The sequence below is a fragment of the Hypanus sabinus genome, chromosome 9 (genome assembly GCF_030144855.1).
Source record: "Hypanus sabinus isolate sHypSab1 chromosome 9, sHypSab1.hap1, whole genome shotgun sequence".
In the NCBI taxonomy this organism is placed as follows: Eukaryota; Metazoa; Chordata; class Chondrichthyes; order Myliobatiformes; family Dasyatidae; genus Hypanus; species Hypanus sabinus.
In genome coordinates, this window is record NC_082714.1 from 6,256,764 (window position 1) to 6,276,856 (window position 20,093).

The 20,093-nt window shown below is 49.1% G+C and overlaps 1 protein-coding gene across 2 annotated transcripts in view; it reads left to right on the forward strand.

The window, feature by feature from the left end:
• The first annotated feature begins 204 nt into the window (after nt 1-204).
• The window catches only part of vwa3a (von Willebrand factor A domain containing 3A), a 99,461-nt gene continuing 79,572 nt past the window's right edge, over nt 205-20,093 (forward strand). The window contains exons 1-10 of one of the 2 annotated variants that reach the window (XM_059978953.1): nt 205-443; nt 558-668; nt 5,597-5,696; nt 6,471-6,595; nt 8,239-8,316; nt 9,648-9,702; nt 11,734-11,835; nt 11,956-12,062; nt 13,458-13,583; nt 15,580-15,688. In XM_059978953.1, coding sequence (XP_059834936.1) covers nt 604-668; nt 5,597-5,696; nt 6,471-6,595; nt 8,239-8,316; nt 9,648-9,702; nt 11,734-11,835; nt 11,956-12,062; nt 13,458-13,583; nt 15,580-15,688 — 867 coding nt within the window. In that variant the 5' untranslated portion in view covers nt 205-443; nt 558-603. Of the gene's footprint in view, nt 669-5,596; nt 5,697-6,470; nt 6,596-8,238; nt 8,317-9,647; nt 9,703-11,733; nt 11,836-11,955; nt 12,063-13,457; nt 13,584-15,579; nt 15,689-20,093 lie in introns of both variants that reach the window. The other variant, XM_059978954.1, reaches the window with a different exon arrangement.

Genomic DNA, 20,093 nt, shown 5'->3' on the forward strand with positions numbered 1-20,093 from the left:
CACGCAATCGAACTCAAACTATTTAATAAACTGCCCATCTGTATTGCTTGCTTTTTTGTTCGTTTTTTTTTTGTTTGAAATGATTAGGCTGTAATGCACCCGTCTCCGGTCGTGGTCGCGTTTTCCCCTCACCCTTACGAAAGGGGGATTAACTAACTTGTTGAGAGTGAACTCTCCCATCTCCAGTGGCAACCGAGAAACAACCCGGAGCCGGTGGGGAAACGGGCCGCCGAGTCGGCAGGCTGGAATCCGGGCCCGGGAGCTGTCAATCATCCGGCCATCTGGGGACCCGGGACCTGTCAATCATCCGGCCATCTGGGGACCCGGGACCTGTCAATCATCCGGCCATCTGGGGACCCGGGACCTGTCAATCATCCGGCCATCTGGGGACCCGGGACCTGTCAATCAACGCGCACCGGCGGCCCGACTGAGGCTACAGGAAGGTCTGTAGTGGAAGTACTACGGTCGTGAGAGATGGGGAATAATCTCTTCGCTTTGAAATAGTCTTTACCTTCGCGAAGCAGCAACTTGGTTGCAACTCATTTGTCCTTGTGCAGATCCGCAGCGGGTGGGGGTCGTGCCGGAGCTACAGGTGCCGACAGCATGAGCCAACGTACCGGGAGCATGGCCGACATCCTGGCCAATGAGCAGTTTCTTCAGAGCGAATTGTAAGTCCCTTAACAATAATGTCACCGAGCCCAGTAGAAAGGATGAATTCATATTGTCCGCTGTGCCCAGCACGGAGCCGGGGATCTGAGTTGCTGCAGAAACTGATGCACCATGATGTGATGTGAGACGGAGTTGTTATAAGACCATAGACATTGAGGCACCATTAGGCCATTGAGCCTGCTCGCCATGATTTACTATTAGAAGAACGTCCATATAGAACAGAGATGAGGAGGAATTTCTTATTCAGAGGGTGGTGAAGCTGTGGGATTCATTGTCACGGACACTGTGGAGAGGAAGCCATTGAGTATATTTAAAGCATAGGTTGTTAGAGTGTAAAAGGTTACTGAAGAAGGCAGGTGAATAGAGTGGAGAGGGAGAATCAATCAGCCATGATGAAATAGTGGGACAGACTCAGTGAGCCGAATGGCCCAATTCTGACCCTGTGTTTAGGCAATGAAACATTTACTTGTAGCATCATCACAGGCACAGGCTGGACAGGGTTCTGAAATTAATTTGGGGAATGTTGACAGGGCTGAGGGCTCCTGTGACAAGGAGAGACTGGACAGGCTGGGACTGTTGTTCCAGTGATGGAAAAGGCTGAGAGGCGACCTCGTGGAGGTTTAGAAAACCATCAAGAGCGTAGATAACATGGCTGGGTTCAGTTTGGCCTTTTTTCAGGATCGTGCCTCTAAAACTAGAAGATTTTAAGCTAAAATCACAAGTAGTAGAGGTAGGTCAAACAACTAACATGTTAAAGAAGACAAACTGCAGAAAAACCCTTGAGAACGTAAGTTGTGGAGTCTTTGAAAGTGAATGAATCAGTTCAGTATTGAGGTGAGTGAAGTTATCCATGCTGGTTCAGGAGCTGATATTTAACTGTGTGGTGGGGACTGGGGGGCTCCTGTACAAACTTCCTGATGGTGGTAGCGAAAAGAGAGCATGGACTGGGTGGTGGGGGTCCTTCGAAGTTCATTGTTCAAGTTTAATTGTCACTCAACCATACAAAAATACCCATGAATACGGCCAGACAAAACAGTGTTACTCTGGGGCCAAGATGCAAACCACAATACCAACAGTCGTACACAGCTCAAATCACATATAGCACACATAAGATTACAATAAGATAGCTGTAAAATGCAGTCTCACAAAAAATATAGTTCAAGTCCATAAACATTGCTGAAACCCGCAGCGGAACATCACGGCTTTTGGAAGAGGACAGCGAGGCTTGAGAGGAAGTGCGGCGGTGGCCATTTTCAAATTGTCCAATTGCTTCTCAGTCCCGGATGGTAATTTGCCTCCCTGGTGCCAGGGTTTGGGACGTTTCTGATCGCGTCCAAGATATCCTGAAGTGGGAGGGTGAAGAGCCAGAGGTCGTGGTACATGTAGGTACCAATGACATAGGAAGGAAAGGGGAAGAGGTCCTGAAACGAGAGTATAGGGAGTTAGGAAGGCAGTTAAGAAGAAGGACCGCAAAGGTAGTAATCTCGGGATTACTGCCTGTGCCACGTGACAGTGAGAGTAGGAATAGAATTAGGTGGAGGATGAAGGTGGGATTGGAGCAGGGGGCAGGGATTCAAGTTTCTGGATCATTGGGACCTCTTCTGGGGCAGGAGTGACCTGTTCAAGAAGGACGGGTTACACTTGAATCGTGGGGGGGACCAATATCCTAGCAGGGAGGTTTGCTAGGGCTACAGGGCGGACTTTAAACTAGTAAGATGGGGGGGCGGGAGACTATTTGAGGAGACTATGGGAGAGGAGGTTAGTTCACCAGTGGAGCAAGTAAATAGACAGTGTGTGAGGGAGGAAAGGCAGGTGATGGAGAAGGGATGCGCTCAGCCCGAAGATGTAGGGGAGAAGAAAGAAAAGGATAATAACTTTGAATGTGTTGTTAGGGATGGAAAGAGAGGAGGAGATGGAGAGTATCTTAGATGTATCTATTTTAATGCTAGGAGCATTGTAAGAAAGGTGGATGAGCTTAAAGCGTGGATTGATACCTGGAATTATGATGTTGTAGCTATTAGTGAAACATGGTTGCAGGAAGGGTGTGATTGGCAACTAAATATTCCTGGATTTAGTTGCTTCAGGTGTGATAGAGTAGGAGGGGCCAGAGGAGGAGGTGTTGCATTGCTTGTCCGAGAAAATCTTATGGCGGTGCTTTGGAAGGATAGATTAGAGAGCTCCTCTAGGGAGGCCATTTGGGTGGAATTGAAGAATGGGAAAGGTGCAGTAACACTGATAGGAGTGTATTATAGGCCACCTAATGGGGCGCGTGAGTTGGAAGAGCAAATGTGTAAGGAGATAGCAGATATTTGTAGTAAACACAAGGTGGTGATTGTGGGAGATTTTAATTTTCCACATGTAGACTGGGAAGCTCATTTTGTAAAAGGGCTGGATGGTTTAGAGTTTGTGAAATGTGTGCAGGATAGTTTTTTGCAACAATACATAGAAGTACCGACTAGAGATGGGGCAGTGTTGGATCTCCTGTTAGGGAATGCGATAGTTCAGCTGACAGATGTATGTGTTGGGGAGCACTTCGGGTCCAGTGATCACAATAGCATGCTTCAATATAATTATGGAGAAGGACAGGACTGGACCTAGAGTTGAGATTTTTGATTGGAGAAAGGCTAACTTTGAGGAGATGTGAAGGGATTTAGCGAGAGTGGATTGGGTCAAGTTGTTTTATGGGAAGGATGTAATAGAGAAATGGAGGTCATTTAAGGGTGAAATTATGAGGGTACAGAATCTTTATGTTCCTGTTAGGGTGAAAGGAAAGGTTAAAGGTTTGAGGAGCACCATGGTTTTCAAGGGATATTAGAAATTTGGTTCAGAAAAAGAGGGATGTCTACAATAGATATAGGCAGCATGGAGTAAAGGAATTGCTCGAGGAATATAAAGAATGTAAAAGGAATCTTAAGAAAGAGATTAGAAAAGCTAAAAGAAGATACGAGGTTGGTTTGGCAAATAAGGTGAAAGTAAATCCGAAAGGTTTCTACAGTTATATTAAAAGCAAGAGGATAGTGAGGGATAAAATTGGCCCCTTAGAGAATCAGAGTGGTCAGCTATGTGTGGAACCAAAGGAGATGGGATAGATTTTGAATGATTTCTTCTCTTCGGTATTCACTAAGGAGAAGGATATTGAATTGTCTAAGGTGTGGGAAACAAGTAAGGAAGTTATGGAACCTATGACAATTAAAGAGGTGGAGGTACTGGCACTTTTAAGAAATTTAAAAGTGGATAAATCTCCGGGTCCTGACAGGATATTCCCCAGGACCTTGAGGGAAGTTTGTGTAGAAATAGCAGGAGCTCTGACGGAGATCTTTAATATGTCATTAGAAACGGGGATTGTGCCGGAGGATTGGCGTATTGCTCATGTGGTTCCATTGTTTAAAAAGGGTTCTAGAAGGAAGCCTAGCAATTATAGACCTGTCAGTTTGACATCAGTGGTGGGTAAATTAATGGAAAGTATTCTTAGAGATAGTATTTATAATTATCTGGATAGACGGGATCTGATTAGAAGTAGCCAGCATGGATTTGTGCGTGGAAGGTCATGTTTGACAAACCTTATTGAATTTTTTGAAGAAGTTACGAGGAATGTTGACGAGGGTAAGGCAGTGGATGCAGTCTATATGGACTTCAGCAAAGCCTTTGACAAAGTTCCACATGGAAGGTTAGTTAAGAAGGTTCAGTCGTTAGGTATTAATGCTGGAGTAATAAAATGGATTCAACAGTGGCTAGATGGGAGATGCCAGAGAGTAGTGGTGGATAATTGTTTATCGGGATGGAGGCCGGTGACTAGCGGGGTGCCTCAGGGATCTGTTTTGGGCCCAATGTTGTTTGTAATATACATAAATGATCTGGATGATGGGGTGGTAAATTGGATTAGTAAGTATGCCGATGATACTAAGGTAGGAGGTGTTGTGGATAATGAGGTGGATTTTCAAAGCTTGCAGGGAGATTTATGGCGGTTAGAAGAATGGGCTGAACGTTGGCAGATGGAGTTTAATGCTGAGAAGTGTGAGGTTCTACATTTTGGCAGGAATAATCCAAATAGAACATACAGAGTAAATGGTAGGGCATTGAGGAATGCAGAGGAACAGAGAGATCTAGGAATAACTGTGCATAGTTCCCTGAAAGTGGAGTCTCATGTAGATAGGGTGGTGAAGAGGGCTTTTGGAACGCTGGCCTTTATAAATCAAAGCATTGAGTACAGAAGTTGGGATGTAATGCTAAAGTTGTACAAGGCATTGGTAAGGCCAAATTTGGAATATTGTGTGCAGTTCTGGTCACCGAATTATAGGAAAGATATCAATAAATTAGAGAGAGTGCAGAGACGATTTACTAGGATGTTACCTGGGTTTCAGCAATTAAGTTACAGAGAAAGGTTGAACAAGTTAGGTCTCTATTCATTGGAGCGTAGAAGGTTGAGGGGGGATTTGATTGAGGTATTTAAAATTTTGAGAGGGATAGATAGAGTTGACGTGAACAGGCTGTTTCCATTGAGAGTAGGGGAGATTCAAACTAGAGGACATGATTTGAGAGTTAGGGGGCAGACGTTTAAGGGAAACACGAGGGGGTATTTCTTTACTCAAAGAGTGATAGCTGTGTGGAATGAGCTTCCTGTAGAAGTAGTAGAGGCCAGTTCAGTTGTGTCATTTAAGGTAAAATTGGATAGGTATATGGACAGGAAAGGAGTGGAGGGTTATGGGCTGAGTGCGGGTAGGTGGGACTAGGTGAGATTAAGGGTTCGGCACGGACTAGGAGGGCCAAGATGGCCTGTTTCCGTGCTGTGATTGTTATATGGTTATATGGCTTGTCTTCTGTCACACGAACACTAGGGGGCGGCACTGACTCCGACACCTCTGACATCCTTGGATGATGAGTGAAAGATTTTGGGTTAACATAACCAACTCTCTTGTTGCTTTTCAAGGATGAAGAGAAGTCCCCAGCAGCTGAGGAAGGTGTGGGAAGATCTCGAACCAGACGATGCATTACTGGTCACACATGTTAATCAGACCAGCCAGCTGATGGTACGTTGGCAGATTTAGCAGACTGAGAGGAAGTGCTTAACTTTGAGGTGAAGTTTCGGAGCCCAGCTCCCAAGGGATAGGTTATGATTTGAATAAAGGGTTTTCTGCCTCCTCAACGTGATGAGACCCTACTTCATCCCTCCCGAGAGAAAATCGTAAGACATAGGAGCAGAATTAGGCCACTTGGCCCATTGAGTCTGCACCATTCCATGGCTGATTTATTATCCCTCTCAATTACATTCTCCTGCCTTCTCCCCGTAACCTTTGACACCCTGAATAATCTAAACCTCCGCTTTAAATATTTTCAATGACTTGGCCTCCACAGCTGTCTGTGGCAATGAATTCTGCAGATTCATCACCTCTGGCTAAAGAAATTCATCTTCATCTCTGTTCTGAAGGAATGTCCTTCTATTCTGAGGCTGTGCCCTCTGGTCCTAGGCTCTCCCACTATAGAAAATATCCTCTCCATGTTCACTCAATCCAGACCTTTCAATATTCGGATAGTTTCAATGAGATTCCCTCCTCATTCTTCTAAACTCCAACGAGTACAGGCCCAGAGCCATCAAATGCTCTTGGGTTAACCCTTTCATGCCAAGGATCACTCTCATAAACCTCATCTGCATCCTCTCCAATGCTGGCTCATCCTTTCCTAGATATAGGCCCAAAACTGCTCTCAGTACTCCGGATGACCCTCTCCTTCCCCTCCCCTCCTTTCCTGTCACCACCTCTCCAATGGACCTCTCTCTCTCTCTCTCTCTCTCTCTCCCCCCACAGAAGGCAGCCAGAGGACCAGCGGTCCCCAGTGACACACAGACCTCTGCTGAGTGGTTGGCCAATCATGGCCTGGAGATCCAGAAGCTGACTGTCCGAGACCTTCTGACGCAGGGCAGCATCGTCACGTGAGTCCAGTGGGGGGGGGAGGGGAGCATATCTTGAATAGCCATGAATGAGAGTACAGGAAGGACATAGAGAACGTCATATCGTATTGTCGTGACAACACCCATTCCTCAATGTCATTGAAACAAAAGAGCTGGTCATTGAATTCAGTAAGTGGGCAGTACACAAGCTCCTGTTTACACCAATGCTGTGGAGGCTGAAAGAGTTATTTGGTTATTTAACAATACAACATGGAGTGGGCCCTACTGGGTCTTTGAGCCACATCGTCCCAGGAACCCGACAACCCTGATTAACCCTAGCCTAATCACAGAGCGATTTACAATGACCAGTTACCCTACCCAATATGTCTGTGAACTGTGGGAGGAAATCAGAATGTCCAGGGGAAACCCACAGGGAGGATGGACAGATGGGCGCCGGAATCAAATTCCAGACTCCAAAACTGTCATAACATCACGCTGACTGCGACACCACCGTGGGCCCACCGGGGTCGAGAGCTTCACGTTCCTGAACATCTACGTGGTCAGAGTGGTGCAGAGGGACTTGGGGGTCCAGATCTTAGACACCATGGCCAAGGAAGTTCCCCAACGACTTATCAGGACGCTGAAGAAGTTCAGCCCTCACCAGACTCCATTGTTGTCCCGTGGGAAGGGTTCTGTCCGGAAGTGTCATGGTTTGGTGCATCCCAACAGCTGCCCTACCCAGCCCAGCACTGCAGCATTGTGGACAGGCTTAGCACGTCAGGGAAACCAGCCCCCCACCTTCCGTGGGCTCTGACTGCACTGTCACTGCCTCGGTAAAGCAGCCAGTGTAATCACAGACCCCCACCCACCCCAGACATTCTCTCTTCTCCCCCCTCATCAGGCAAAACAGCACGTCCCACCAGGCTCAAAGACGGCTTCTACCATGCTCTTGTAAAACCATTGAATGGCTCCTTGGTGCAATAAAATGGACATTTGACCTCACAATCACCTTGTTGTAAGGCCATAAGACGGAGCAGAATTAGTCTAGTCCGCTATTCAATCGTGGCTAATACATTTTCCTTCTCAGTTCCATTCTCCTCCTGCGTCTTTGTAGTCTTTGATGCCCTGACTAATCAAAAACTTATCAACCTCTGCCTTAAGTATACTCAATGATTTGGCCTCCAGAGCCACCTGTGGTAAAGGAGTCCACAGATTCGCCGCCCTCTGGTTGAAGAAATTTCTTCCCATCTCTGTTATAAAGTGAGGTTCTCGTTACAACTGTTCACCTTACTGTTCCCTGCATTGCACTTTCTCTGTGGCTGGTACACTTAGTTCTGCATTGTTACTGTTTTACCTTGTTCTGTCTCAATGCTCCGTGTAATGATCTGATCTGCAAAGCAAGCTTTTTGTTGTATCTCAGAAGGCTGTGGAGGCCTTGGGTCATTGGGTATTTTTAGAGTAGTGATTGATAGTCAGGGTTTCAAAGGTGACGGGGAGAAGGCAGGAGTATGGGGTTTCAGAGGGATAACAACTCAGCCACGATGGGCAGAATGGCCTATTTCTGCTCCTGTGTCTCATGAACAGTCTTACATGTGACAATAATAAACCAAATCCAGTTCCAGTTTCCCGGGAACTGCGATTGCCATTTCTCCATTCTAACTCCAACCCTTTCCTATTCCCAACAGCAACAAGGATGAGAGCGAGGTGAAACATCTGCAAGTCAGCCTCGAACTGGTGGCCGGATTTGAATCCAGGGTCCGAGAGTAAGTCACTTTCCAGAGGCAGGCCATTTTCCCATCGGCTCTGCGTCTGAACAGCCCTATTTTCCTGTGCTCGTTCTCCCCATGTTCCTGTCGACCTGTACAGGAATAATGGGCCCCTTATCTCAGAAAGGATGTCAGGTGGAATACAATGACATCTGTGGATGGTCATGTACTTTGGTAGAGGAATAAAGGCACAGATTATTTTCAAAACAGGGAGAAAATTAAAAAATCTGAGGTGCAAAGGGACTCGGGGGTTCTAGTGCAGGAGTCGTAGGTTGACGGTGACAAGGAAGCCAAATGTGATGTTAGCATTCATTTCAAGAGGACTAGAATATAAAAGCAGGGATGTAATACTGAGGCTTTATAAGGCACTGGTGAGACCGTACTTGGGAGTATTGTGAGCAGTTTTGGGCCCCATATCTAAGAAAGGATGTAAACAGTCGACATTTCAGGCTGAGACCCTTCATCAATGCAGGGTCTCAGTCCTAAATGTCAACGGTTTACTCTGCTGCCTGGCTTGCTGAGCTCCTCCGGCAGTTTGTGTGTATTACTCAGATTTCAATTTCTACAGATTTTCTCGTTTAGTAAAGGATGTATCAAACATTGGAGAGGGTCCAGAAGAGGTTCATGAGAATGGTCCCAGGAATGAAAGGGTTAATGTATGAGGAGCATTTGATGGTTCTGGGTCTGCACTTCCTGGCGTTTAGAAGAATGAGGGGCACTCATTGAAACTTACCGAATATTGAAAGGCCTAGATAGAGTGGATGTGGGTAGGATGATTCTCTTTGTGGGTGAGTTTATGACCGGAGGCTTCAGAATAGAGGGATGTCCCTTTAGAACAGAGGTGAGGAAGAATTTCTTCAGCCCGAGGGTGGTGAATCTGAAATTCAATGTCATAAACTGCCATGGAGACTGTCATTGGCTATATTTAGACTGAAAATTGATAGGTTCTTGATTAGTCTGGATGTGAAAGGTTAAAGAGAGAAGGCAGGAGAATGGGATTGAAAGGGATAATAAATCAGACCTGATGGAATAGTGGAACAGACTCGATGGGCCAAATGGCCTTCTGCTCCTGTGCCTTAAGGTTCCGAGTTTTGTGTCCAGTTCAGATCTCTGTAATGCAAGAAAGATTGGAGGCTTTAGAGAGGTTGCAGAGGAGATTTAGAATCAAAATCAGGTTTATTATCACTGACATGTTGTAAAATCTGTTGTTTCGCAGTAGAAGTACCATGCAAAACATAAAATATACTATAAATTACAATAAGAAGAATAAAAAATTGAAGTAGTCAAGAACAGTTGGCAATGAATGTAACTTTGCCTATATATTTCAGAATGGTTGACACCTATCAGAAACGGATCCAGTGGCTCAAGGAAGGGAGCAGAAAGGTTGGTGCTCTGAGGTTGTGCATTGGGGTGACTGAAGTCAGAAGAGGCCATTCGGCCCTCTGTGCTTGTGCTAGCTCAGTGAACCAGCTGGGTAGTCCTGTTCCCAGGGTTGTACACATCTCGTGTTTTACCTGCTGCGCAAGTCTCTTCTGCGGGGTGAGGTATCTGGCCGAGTCTGGTGGAATTTGAATCACAGCATTCCTGTGTGTTGTTTCAGTTTAGAGCTCTCTCCCCCACCCCCCATGTACACTCACAGTTACTGTTTCACTTCATTAAATAAAACATTCTAACGCTCCATTTGTACTATATTCCACCTCTCCCCAAACCCCGTTCAAAATAAGATTAAAGATTAGCTTTATTGGTACATTGAAATATACAGTGAAGAGTATCATTTGCAGTAACAGTCTCAAAGTGTGCTGGGAGCATCCCTTGGGTCACATGCTTCCAGTATCAACATAGTTTGCACAGAACTTACTAACCCTAACCCATACCGTTTTGTACCATAGGAGGAAACCCACAGGGTTGTGATGAGAGCATATAGAGACTCCGCATGGACAGTGGCAGGAATTGAACCTGGGTGGCTGGTGCTGTGATGCGATGCGCTAACCGCTGCACTGCCGTGCCTCCCTCATTTAGAGCGAATATTCCCAAAAGAAAGCCTCACTGTTCATCACGGAGCTGAAGGAGTCAGAGTTCTTGTTCAGGAAATACTGGAACATTTTGTCAGCGTTGTGGTGATTGGGAAGTTGTAGCAGGCTTGTGTACAATGAACTTTACTGTTTTGTAGTAATAATACAGAAGTAAACATTATTCCAACTTACAGGAGTAAGTAAGTATTACAAAATAAGAGGAATAATGACATTGTGTTCATTGTCCATTCAGAGATCCTACAGGGAAGGTGAAGAAGCTGTTCCTAAAATTGTGTGTGTGTGTGTGTGTGTGTGTGTGTGTCTTCAGTCTCCTGCACCTCCTCCCGAAAGGTAGTAATGAGGAATCGCATAAAAGACAAAGATTAGCTTTAGTTGCAACATGTACAGTGCATTGAAATATTGAAAATTATAGTGAAATGTGCCATTTGTGACAACGGCCAACACAGACCAAATGGGGCAGTCCGCAAGAGTCACCATGCTTCTGGCACCAGCATGACATGTCAAACCTTACTAACCTTACTAACTTTGGTGGTGCAAGGCACAGAATATCGGGACTTTGAACTGCTGGTCATGCCTAATCTGTGCGCACCTGTGCTATTGGGGCTGGACTTCCAGAGCCATCTCGAAAGTGTGACTATGGTATACGACGGGCCCCTCCCACCACTCACTGTCAAGAATCCTCAGTTTTGTGGGACTTCTTCACATACCCCGCTACTGACCACACACACACACACGGACACACACATCCCATCCAGAACCAGGCCAACAGCTGCGCTACCGACACTTGCAGCCTCTCCACTCTCAAGTCTTTGGAATGTGGGAGGTAACCGGAGTGCCTGGAGGAATCCCAAGTATTCATGGGGAGAACGTACAAACTCCTTTAGGGAATTCAACGCAGGTTGTGATTTCTGGTGCTGTAAGATCCTTACGCTAAATGCTACACTACCGTGCATCCATACCACAGATGGTGAGGTTATCGATAGATGCCCCTCTTGAGGCGTCACCCCTCGATGGTGGAGACTAGTGCCCGAGGCGGACCTGGCTGAGTGTACAACCCTCTGCAGTCTCTGGTGATCCTGTGTATTGATGCCTCCAGACCAGATGGTGATACAACTGGTCAGAAAGCTCTCGATGGTACATCTGTTGAAATTTGGTGACGTAGAAAATCTCCTGGAACTCCTAATGAAGTACAGACACTAGTGGCTTTCTTCCTGATTGGAATTGGTTCCGATTTGATGTGCAGGGCAGTATAGATCCCACCCAGGAACACCACACGTATTTATAATCATTTCCATGGGTTCCTCACGGTTTGGAAGACTCAGTGGTGGAGTGGTGAGTCAGTGTTGTTCCCTGCTCTAAGCTGCTGTCTCTTCCTCCCCAGGTGTTCGGCCTGGTGAGAGGCAAGCGCCTGGGCGTGCTGGTGGACTGCTCTGATGCCAACTGCGGCCTTGGCCGACAGGGACAGCTGCAGGAAGCTCTGCTGGTTAGTGTCCTGGCTCGAAGGGGTGAGGCGTCTGCATGCGGGACGGGCACAGTTTTCTGCGTTTGCCTCTCTGTAGTCGCGATAAGCTGAACCTTCCTACCCCTCTGTCTTGTGTGACAGACTCTGCTGGATGAGCAGATGAGGGACACCAAACAGATCTACCTCCTGGCCTTCGGCAGTGACCTCTACCCCCTGTGGGAGAATGCTCGTGACCTCAACGTCCGCACGTAAGTCCCTCCCCGACCACCAGCCACCCAGTGCTTGTGTCTGGTGTCTCAGACCTTCCACCTCTGGGTTACAGAATCAGAATCGGGTTAATTATCAAAGATTATTTAATTATCACACGTACATCAAAACTACACTCAGTGGCCATTTTATTAGGTACACTGTACACCTGCTCGTTAATGCAAATATCTGATCAGCCAATCATCTGGCAGCAGCTCAATGCATAAAAACATGCAGACATGGTCAAGAGAGTCAGTTGTTGTTCAGACCAAACATCAGAATGGGGAAGAAATGTGATCTAAGTGACTTTGACTGTGGAATGATTGTTGGTGCCGGACAGGGTATCTCAGAAACGGCTGATCTCCTGGGATTTTCCCACACAACACTCTGGAGTTCACAGAGGATGGTGCGAGAAACAGAAAGCATCCAGTGAGCGGCAGTTCTGTGGGGAAAACGCCTTGTTAATGAGAAAGTTTGGGGAGAATGGCCAAGGGATGCTGGTGTGCTGCACGATTGGAGTGTAACCTGTTTGAGATTGTGTCGCTGCTGGAGATGGAGGTGGAGTGAGTAATTCAGTAAGGAGTCGAGGCCGAGGGGTTTCAATGCCCGTCTATCTAACCCGGGTACGAGGTGGATCGTTCTAAGCCAACTTGGAGGGGTCGGGAATGTCTTCAGGCTGGATGGCAAGGTCCAGGTCAAGGGCGTGTTGCTGTGGCAGGGCCCAGGTCCTAGTGCGGGGCCTGACCTGGCGTTCAGACAATTTAATCGCCGGCCTGGGAGGGAAGGACTGGAGGCGAAGGTAAGGTTGATTTCACTCGCTGTCCTGCGATGATCACTCCTCTCTCCGTGGTGCTGAAGCTGTGAGACTGATCGGACTGCTACACGCTTTGTGTCTGCCAGCTTTGCGGCGATTTGCCCCACAGTGTGATGAGCTGAGACCGAGGCTGCAGGCCTACTCCAAGCTCCAGGCTCAGGGTCTGGGGACTCAATCTGGCTCGGAATACTGTTGCTTGCTTTTATTATTTGAACGATTTATGTTTTTTTCTCCCTATCCGCATTGAGTGTTGGTCTTGCTTTTTTAAAAGGGGTTCTTTCAGATTTCTTGTTTTGTGACTGCCTGTAAGCAGGCAAATCTCAAGGTTGTGTAATTTATACATTCTTTGATAATGAATGTACTTTGAGGCTGGTTCAAGCTGACAGGAAGTCGAATAACCACACGTTACAGCAGTGGTTTACAGCAGAGGACCTCTGAACACAAATACGTTGAACTTTATAGGTGTACAAGTGTGTCTAGTGATGTGGCCATTGAGCATATTGGAGCTAATTCACTGCTGGTCAGCGCGTTACAGCAGGTTAGTTGATACGCTACAGCCTCACCGCTACCTTTCACTATACAGGATGGACGAAGCCCGTCAGTGGGTTCAAGGTCTCCAACCCTGTGGGAGTTGCAATCTGCTGAAGGCTCTGAACATGGTGCTGAAAGTGAGGCAGCTGGATGCTCTACTGATTGTCCTGGGGACCTGGTAAGAGTTGAGCCGGACCCTGGAGCTCTGCCCAGAACCTCAGATCCCCTTTCAACCCTATTCTCCTGCCTTCTCTCTGTAACACTCGATGCCCTGACTAAACAAGAACCTGTCAACATCCACTTTAAGTACAGGCAGTCTCCGGGTTACATATGAGTTCCATTCCTGAGTCTCTCTTTAAGTCAGAACAAGTACATCTGGTGTTATTTAGCGTCAGTTAGCCAAACGTTTGTCTTAGTATATACTATATATTTTACCTTTCTATGCATATAAAACACTTAAGAAACGTATGTATTCCAATAATTAAACCACTGCGTAGCTTAGTAATAATTGTAGCTTTCATCGGGGCAGGGCCTTTCACATGCTCCATTATTCTCACTTTATCCTTTAAAGTTGCTCCGATCATTGACCAACTGTAGCCTAATGCTTTTCCAATGACCAATGGTGTTTCAACTCTTTCCAAACGCTTTATTTCCACTTTATTTTCAATTGCGATCGCTTCTCATCAACAGAACAGAAACACTGCGGGCGGCGGGTCCCGAGCTGCACTGGCTCTCAAGGTCTGCTAAGGACCACCACACTGAATTCCCCGGGTCCGAAACTCCACCGCACTGTGACAGGTTAAATAGGACAAGTGGGGGCTGTGCTGGGTTTGGGTACTGTATTGGATCCTCAACAATATTCCGCATGGGAATTTAAACTGGAGGTGGCAGTGGTTTTTTTTCATGAGGTTGAGTTGCGAGCTCGATATTAACCCGGCACGGATGGTACGGGGGTCACTGGATCAAACTCGGGGAAACTCTGTTCTCCAGCCCGGCGCTGATCTCACTGCGCCACCAACTGACCGGAATGGGGGGGGGTGGCCGGGGCCGGGGTCAGGGCGAATCTTGCTAAGAAAAATTTAAGCCAAGTACAAACTTATACACTCAACAGTGTCAATGGCAACGACTTAAAATGGCGGACGGCATCGCGATCCAACTTAAAATGGCAGATGGCGTTCTCCTTCCTCAGTTCATAAGTACGAGCTGTCTGTAAATCGGACGTTGGTAACTCGGGGACTGCCTGTACACCCACTTGCTTGGTTCCACAGCTCCACAGCAAAGAATTCCACAGATTCACCATCCTCTGGCGAAAGAAATTCCTCCCCATCTCTGTTCTAAATGGATATCCCTCTGTGTGGATGTGTCCTCTGGTCCTAGACTCCCCCACTATAGGAAACATCCTCTCCACATCCACTCTATCTGTGTCCTCTGGTCCTAGACTCCCCCACTATAGGAAACATCCTCTCCACATCCACTCTATCTGTGTCCTCTGGTCCTAGGCTCCCCCACTATAGGAAACATCCTCTCCACATCCACTCTATCTGTGTCCTGTGGTCCTAGGCTCCCCCACTATAGGAAACATCCTCTCCACATCCACTCTATCTGTGTCCTCTGGTCTTAGACTCCCCCACTATAGGAAACATCCTCTCCATGTCCATTCTATCTGTGGTCCTAGACTCCCTCACTATAGGAAACATCTTCTTCACATCCACTCGACCTAGGGCTTTCAATATTTGATAGGTTTCAGTGAATCCCCCTTATTCTTCAAAACTCCAGCGAGTTCAGGCCCAGAGCCATCAAACGCTCCTCATTCATTAACCTTTTCATTCCCCAAATAATTTTGGTGAATTCTTCTGGACTCTGCAATGCAAGCACGTCCTTTCTTAGATAAGGGGCCCAAGACTGCCCACGATGCTCTGTGTGGTCTGACAAATGCCTTATAAACAATTGATGCTTTAGACATCTGAAGCGGCACTGACCCCTCAACGAGGACTGGCGTGTGGACTTGAGGCAGACGGGCAGTGTTGGTGGTCAGGGTTGAACCTGGGTCTTCACAGGCAGCTGCACTAACAGCTGTGGTCTGTCATTGGCTGTAGGCAGTGCTGGGGAGGGGGGGCGGTTAGAATGAGCACGTGACAGGCGCATTATAAACACAGGTCCCCATCCCCTTGCAGCCCTGACCAGCCAGCAGAGATTTTGTGGGATCACCTGCAGCAGTGCCTGCTTGGGAGGCGTCTTCCCATCCAGACAGTGGCGTTCGACTGCAGCCATCACATGACCCAGGTAAGGCAGCGGACGGAAGCTTCCGGAACTGGGGAGAGGATAGGGTGGGGTGTGTGCACGCCCAGTGGTGGACGGGTCCTCCCCCACCTCGTCAGCTCAGTGATCCCGGAACAGTGGGATCACCTTCCTTCCCAAATTTCTCCGGGGGCAATTCCTTCCCCCAGCTGTGGTTCGCTGGTTTCCAACCAAGCTCAGTACTCGTCTTAGCACCGAGGTTATTATATTTATTTAGAAATACAATGTCATTCTGTCTCAACAAGCCGCATCGCTCAGTAACCCCCAATTTAACCCTAACCTAATCACTGGACAGTGTTGATGCACCATCAATAACTCACACTGAGACGTAAGGCGAGATATCGGCTTTTATTGACTGGAAGAAGGAACCAGGAGTGAGTGTCTATCATACAATGTCCTGGAGACTGAGGCCGAGCGTCAGGCCTCAGACCTCCTTTATACAGGGGCCTGTGGGAGGAGCCACAGGAGCAGTCAGCAGGGGGCGTGTCCCGACAGGCACATAGTTCACCACATTCACCCCCCCTTCGTTTGAAAGAGTCCTCATGTGGCGAAGTTCTTACAAGTCAAGTCTATCAGGTGGTCGAATCTGTCGCTGCGATCTACGTAGCACCGGCTGTGACCGCATAGATGCCGGCAACATTGGTGATTGCACAGGGGACGGAGGTTGCACTTGTTCTTGCCCACTAGGTGCCGGTGATCCCTCATGCATGTGCGAGGCGCCTGGTATAAATGCGTACGAAACGCCCGGTATACAAGTGTCGTGAGGAGTCTGTGTAGGGCCTGGTGAGCACGGTGTCACCTCTGGTGCAGGGTTCATAGTTACCGGAGAGCCTTCAGGGTAGTGGTCTGCTGCACCTGCGGGTGCCAGGTCGCGGATGGAGACCATGTCCTCCCGCCCATCAGGTAAGACCACATAAGCATACTGGGGGTTCGCATGTAGAAGGTGAACCCTCTCTACCAGCGGGGAGTATTTATTGCTCCGCACATGTTTCTGGAGCAGCACTGGCCCCGGGGACGTCAGCCAAACTGGTAGGGTGGTCCCAGTGACAGACTTCCTGGGAAAAGAGAATAGGCGTTCATGAGGGGTGGCATTGGTGGACGTACATAACAGGGAGCGGATAGAGTGCAGTGCCTCAGGGAGGACCTCCTGCCATCGAGAGACCGGCAACCCTTTTGACTTAAGGGCTAAAAGTGTGGCCTTCCACACTGTGGCATTCTCCCGCTCCACCTGTCCATTTCCCCGGGGATTATAACTCGTGGTCCGACTGGTAGCAATGCCCCTAGCTAGCAAGTACTGGCACAGCTCCTCACTCATAAAGGAGGACCCTCTATCACTGTGGATATAGCAGGGATACCCGGACAGAGTGAAGAGCTGGCGCAGGGCGTTTATGACGGACGTGGCAGTGGTGTCGGGGCAGGGGATGGCAAAGGGGAACCGTGAGTATTCGTCGATAACACTGAGAAAATAGACATTGCGGTCAGTGGAGGGAAGGGGGCCCTTAAAGTCAACACTCGGTCGTTCAAAAGGGCGGGTGGCCTTGACAAGTTGTGCTGTGTCAGGACGGTAGAAGTGCGGTTTGCACTCAGCGCAAATTTGGCAGTCCCTGGTCATCGTCCTGATGTCCTCCAGGGAGTATGGCAGGTTCCGAGCTTTCACAAAATGGTAAAATCGGGTGACCCCCGGATGGCAAAGTTGTGCATGAAGGGTATACAGCTGGTCGAGCTGTGTGCTAGCACATGTTCCCCGGGATAGGGCATCAGGGGGCTCATTGAGTCTGCCAGGCCGGTACAGGATATCATAGGTGTAGGTGGAGAGTTCTATCCTCCACCGCAGAATCTTATCATTTTTGATTTTGCCCCGCTGTTGGTTGCTGAACAGGAACGCAACCGAGCGCTGGTCGGTCAGCACGGTGAACCTTTTGCCAGCAAGATAGTGCCTCCAGTGCCTAACAGCCTCCACTATGGCCTGGGCTTCTTTCTCCACCGCGGAGTGCCGAATTTCGGAGCCTTGGAGGGTGCGAGAAAAGAATGCTACTGGTCTGCCTTCCTGATTGAGGGTAGCAGCCAGAGCGAAATCGGAGGCATCACACTCCACTTGGAAGGGAGAGGTCTCGTCCACCGCATGCATCGTAGCTTTGGCAATGTCCGCTTTAATGCAGTTGAAGGTCGCGCAGGCCTCAGCAGAGAGGGGAAACGAGGTAGACTTGACCAGGGGGCGAGCCTTGTCTGCGTAATGGGGGACCCATTGGGCGTAATAGGAAAAAAAACCCAGGCACCGTCTGAGGGCCTTGAGAGTGGTGGGAAGAGGGAGTTCTAACAGGGGGCGCATACGTTCGGGATCAGGACCAATAACCCCGTTTTCCACGACATACCCAAGTATAGCAAGGCGGGTGGTTCCGAACACACACTTGTCCCTGTTACAAGTAAGGTTCAGAGCTGCGGCCACTTGGAGAAATCGTTGGAGGTTGGCATCGTGATCTGGCCTGTCGTGACCACAGATGGTGATGTTATCCAGATAGGGAAATGTGGCCTGCAGTTGGTACTGGTCCACCATCTGGTCCATTTCCCTCTGGAAGACAGAGACACCATTCGTGACACCGAAAGGGACGCGCAGGAAGTGATAGAGCCTGCCGCCCGCCTCGAAGGCGGTGTAGGGGCGGTCCTCTGGGCAGATGGGGAGCTGGTGATAAGCGGATTTCAGATCTATTGTCGAGTACACCTTATACTGAGCAATCTGGTTGACCATATCTGCGATGGGGGGTAGGGGGTACACGTCAAGCTGCGTAAACCTATTGATGGTTTGACTATAGTCCACCACCATCCTATTTTTCTGCCCAGTCCGAACAACAACCACCTGGGCCCTCCAAGGGCTGGAGCTTGGCTCAATGATCCCCTCCCTGAGCAGCCACTGCACCTCCGACTGAATGAAGGCCCTGTCCCCCGCACTGTACCTCCTGCTTTTGGTTGCCACAGGTTTACAGTCGGGGGTCAGGTTGGCGAACAGCGGTGGGGGAGGGATCTTGAGAGTGGAGAGGCTGCAAGTGGTGTCGGTAGCGCAGCTGTCGGCCTGGTTCTGGATGGGATGTGTGTGCCCGTGTGTGTGTGTGGTCAGTAGCGGGGTATGTGAAGAAGTCCCACAAAACTGAGGATTCCTGACAGTGAGTGGTGGGAGGGGCCCGTCGTATACCATAGTCACACTTTCGAGATGGCTCTGGAAGTCCAGCCCCAATAGCACAGGAGCGCACAGATTAGGCATGACCAGCAGCTCAAAGTTCCGATATTCTGTGCCTTGCACCACCAAAGTCGCTACTCAACCCGCCCGGATGTCTGTGGACTGCGACCCAGAGGCCAAATGGAACCTCCGACTGACCGGCTGTGTCGCGAGTCCGCAGCGTTGCACTGTGTCCGGGTGAATAAAACTCCCAGTGCTGCCCGTGTCAAACAGGCATCTAGTCCTGTGCCCCTCCACCCGGATGTCCATCATGGACCTTGCAAGCTGGTGTGGGGCACTTTGGTCGAGAGTTACAGTGGCCAGAGACCCGGTAAGCATCGGAGGGCCGGGGGCGGGGCGTGCTGACGTTGACAAAGATGGCCGCCCACATCCGGGCATGCAAGATGGCGGCCCCCACGTTTCACCCGCAGCGCTGCACTCCGCTCGAGGTTGAGACTTACAGACCTTGGCGAAGTGGCCCCGCTTTCCGCAGCTGGAGCAGGTCGCTTCTCGCGCTGGACAGCGTTGTCGAGGGTGTTTTTTATGGCCACAGAAATAACAAAGCACGAGTTTCTGATGGGCCACAGCCGTGGTCAGGGTCGGGGAGCTCGTGGAATTGCGACTGGCGGCGGCGTTGGCGAATTCGCTCCCGGGAGCCGGCGGTGGCGGGGTCTGAGGTGTCCACGGAACCGGCGGGGAATCGTGCGACTGGACAGCGTCGGCGTTATGCCGCGCAGCTTCTAGAGCGTTGGCCATCTCCATCGCCGAGCTTAAGGTAAGGTCTGAGTTTTCCAGCAGTCGATGGCGCATGTACACTGACCTCAGTCCCGTCACAAAGGCGTCTCGCACCAGCAGCTCCGCATGCTGTTCTGCCGTGAGCGTCTTGCAGTCGCAAGCTCGGACGAGTGTCTGGAGTGCTCGGAGAAACTCAGCGCACGATTCGCCAGGCCACTGTTGCCGGGTAGCTAAACGATGTCTTGCATAGACGGTGTTCACCGGCTGCAGGTACTGTCTTTTGAGGGCGTCCAGTGCCCCATCGTAGGTCGGCAGGTCCCGGATAATGGAGTAAACTTTGGGGGTGACCCTCGAGAGTAGGATTCTCTGCATAACGGCGGGTTCAGTCGCACGAAGCTCCGCCAAGTACGATTGGAAGCATGCAAGCCAGTGTTCAAAAGCGAG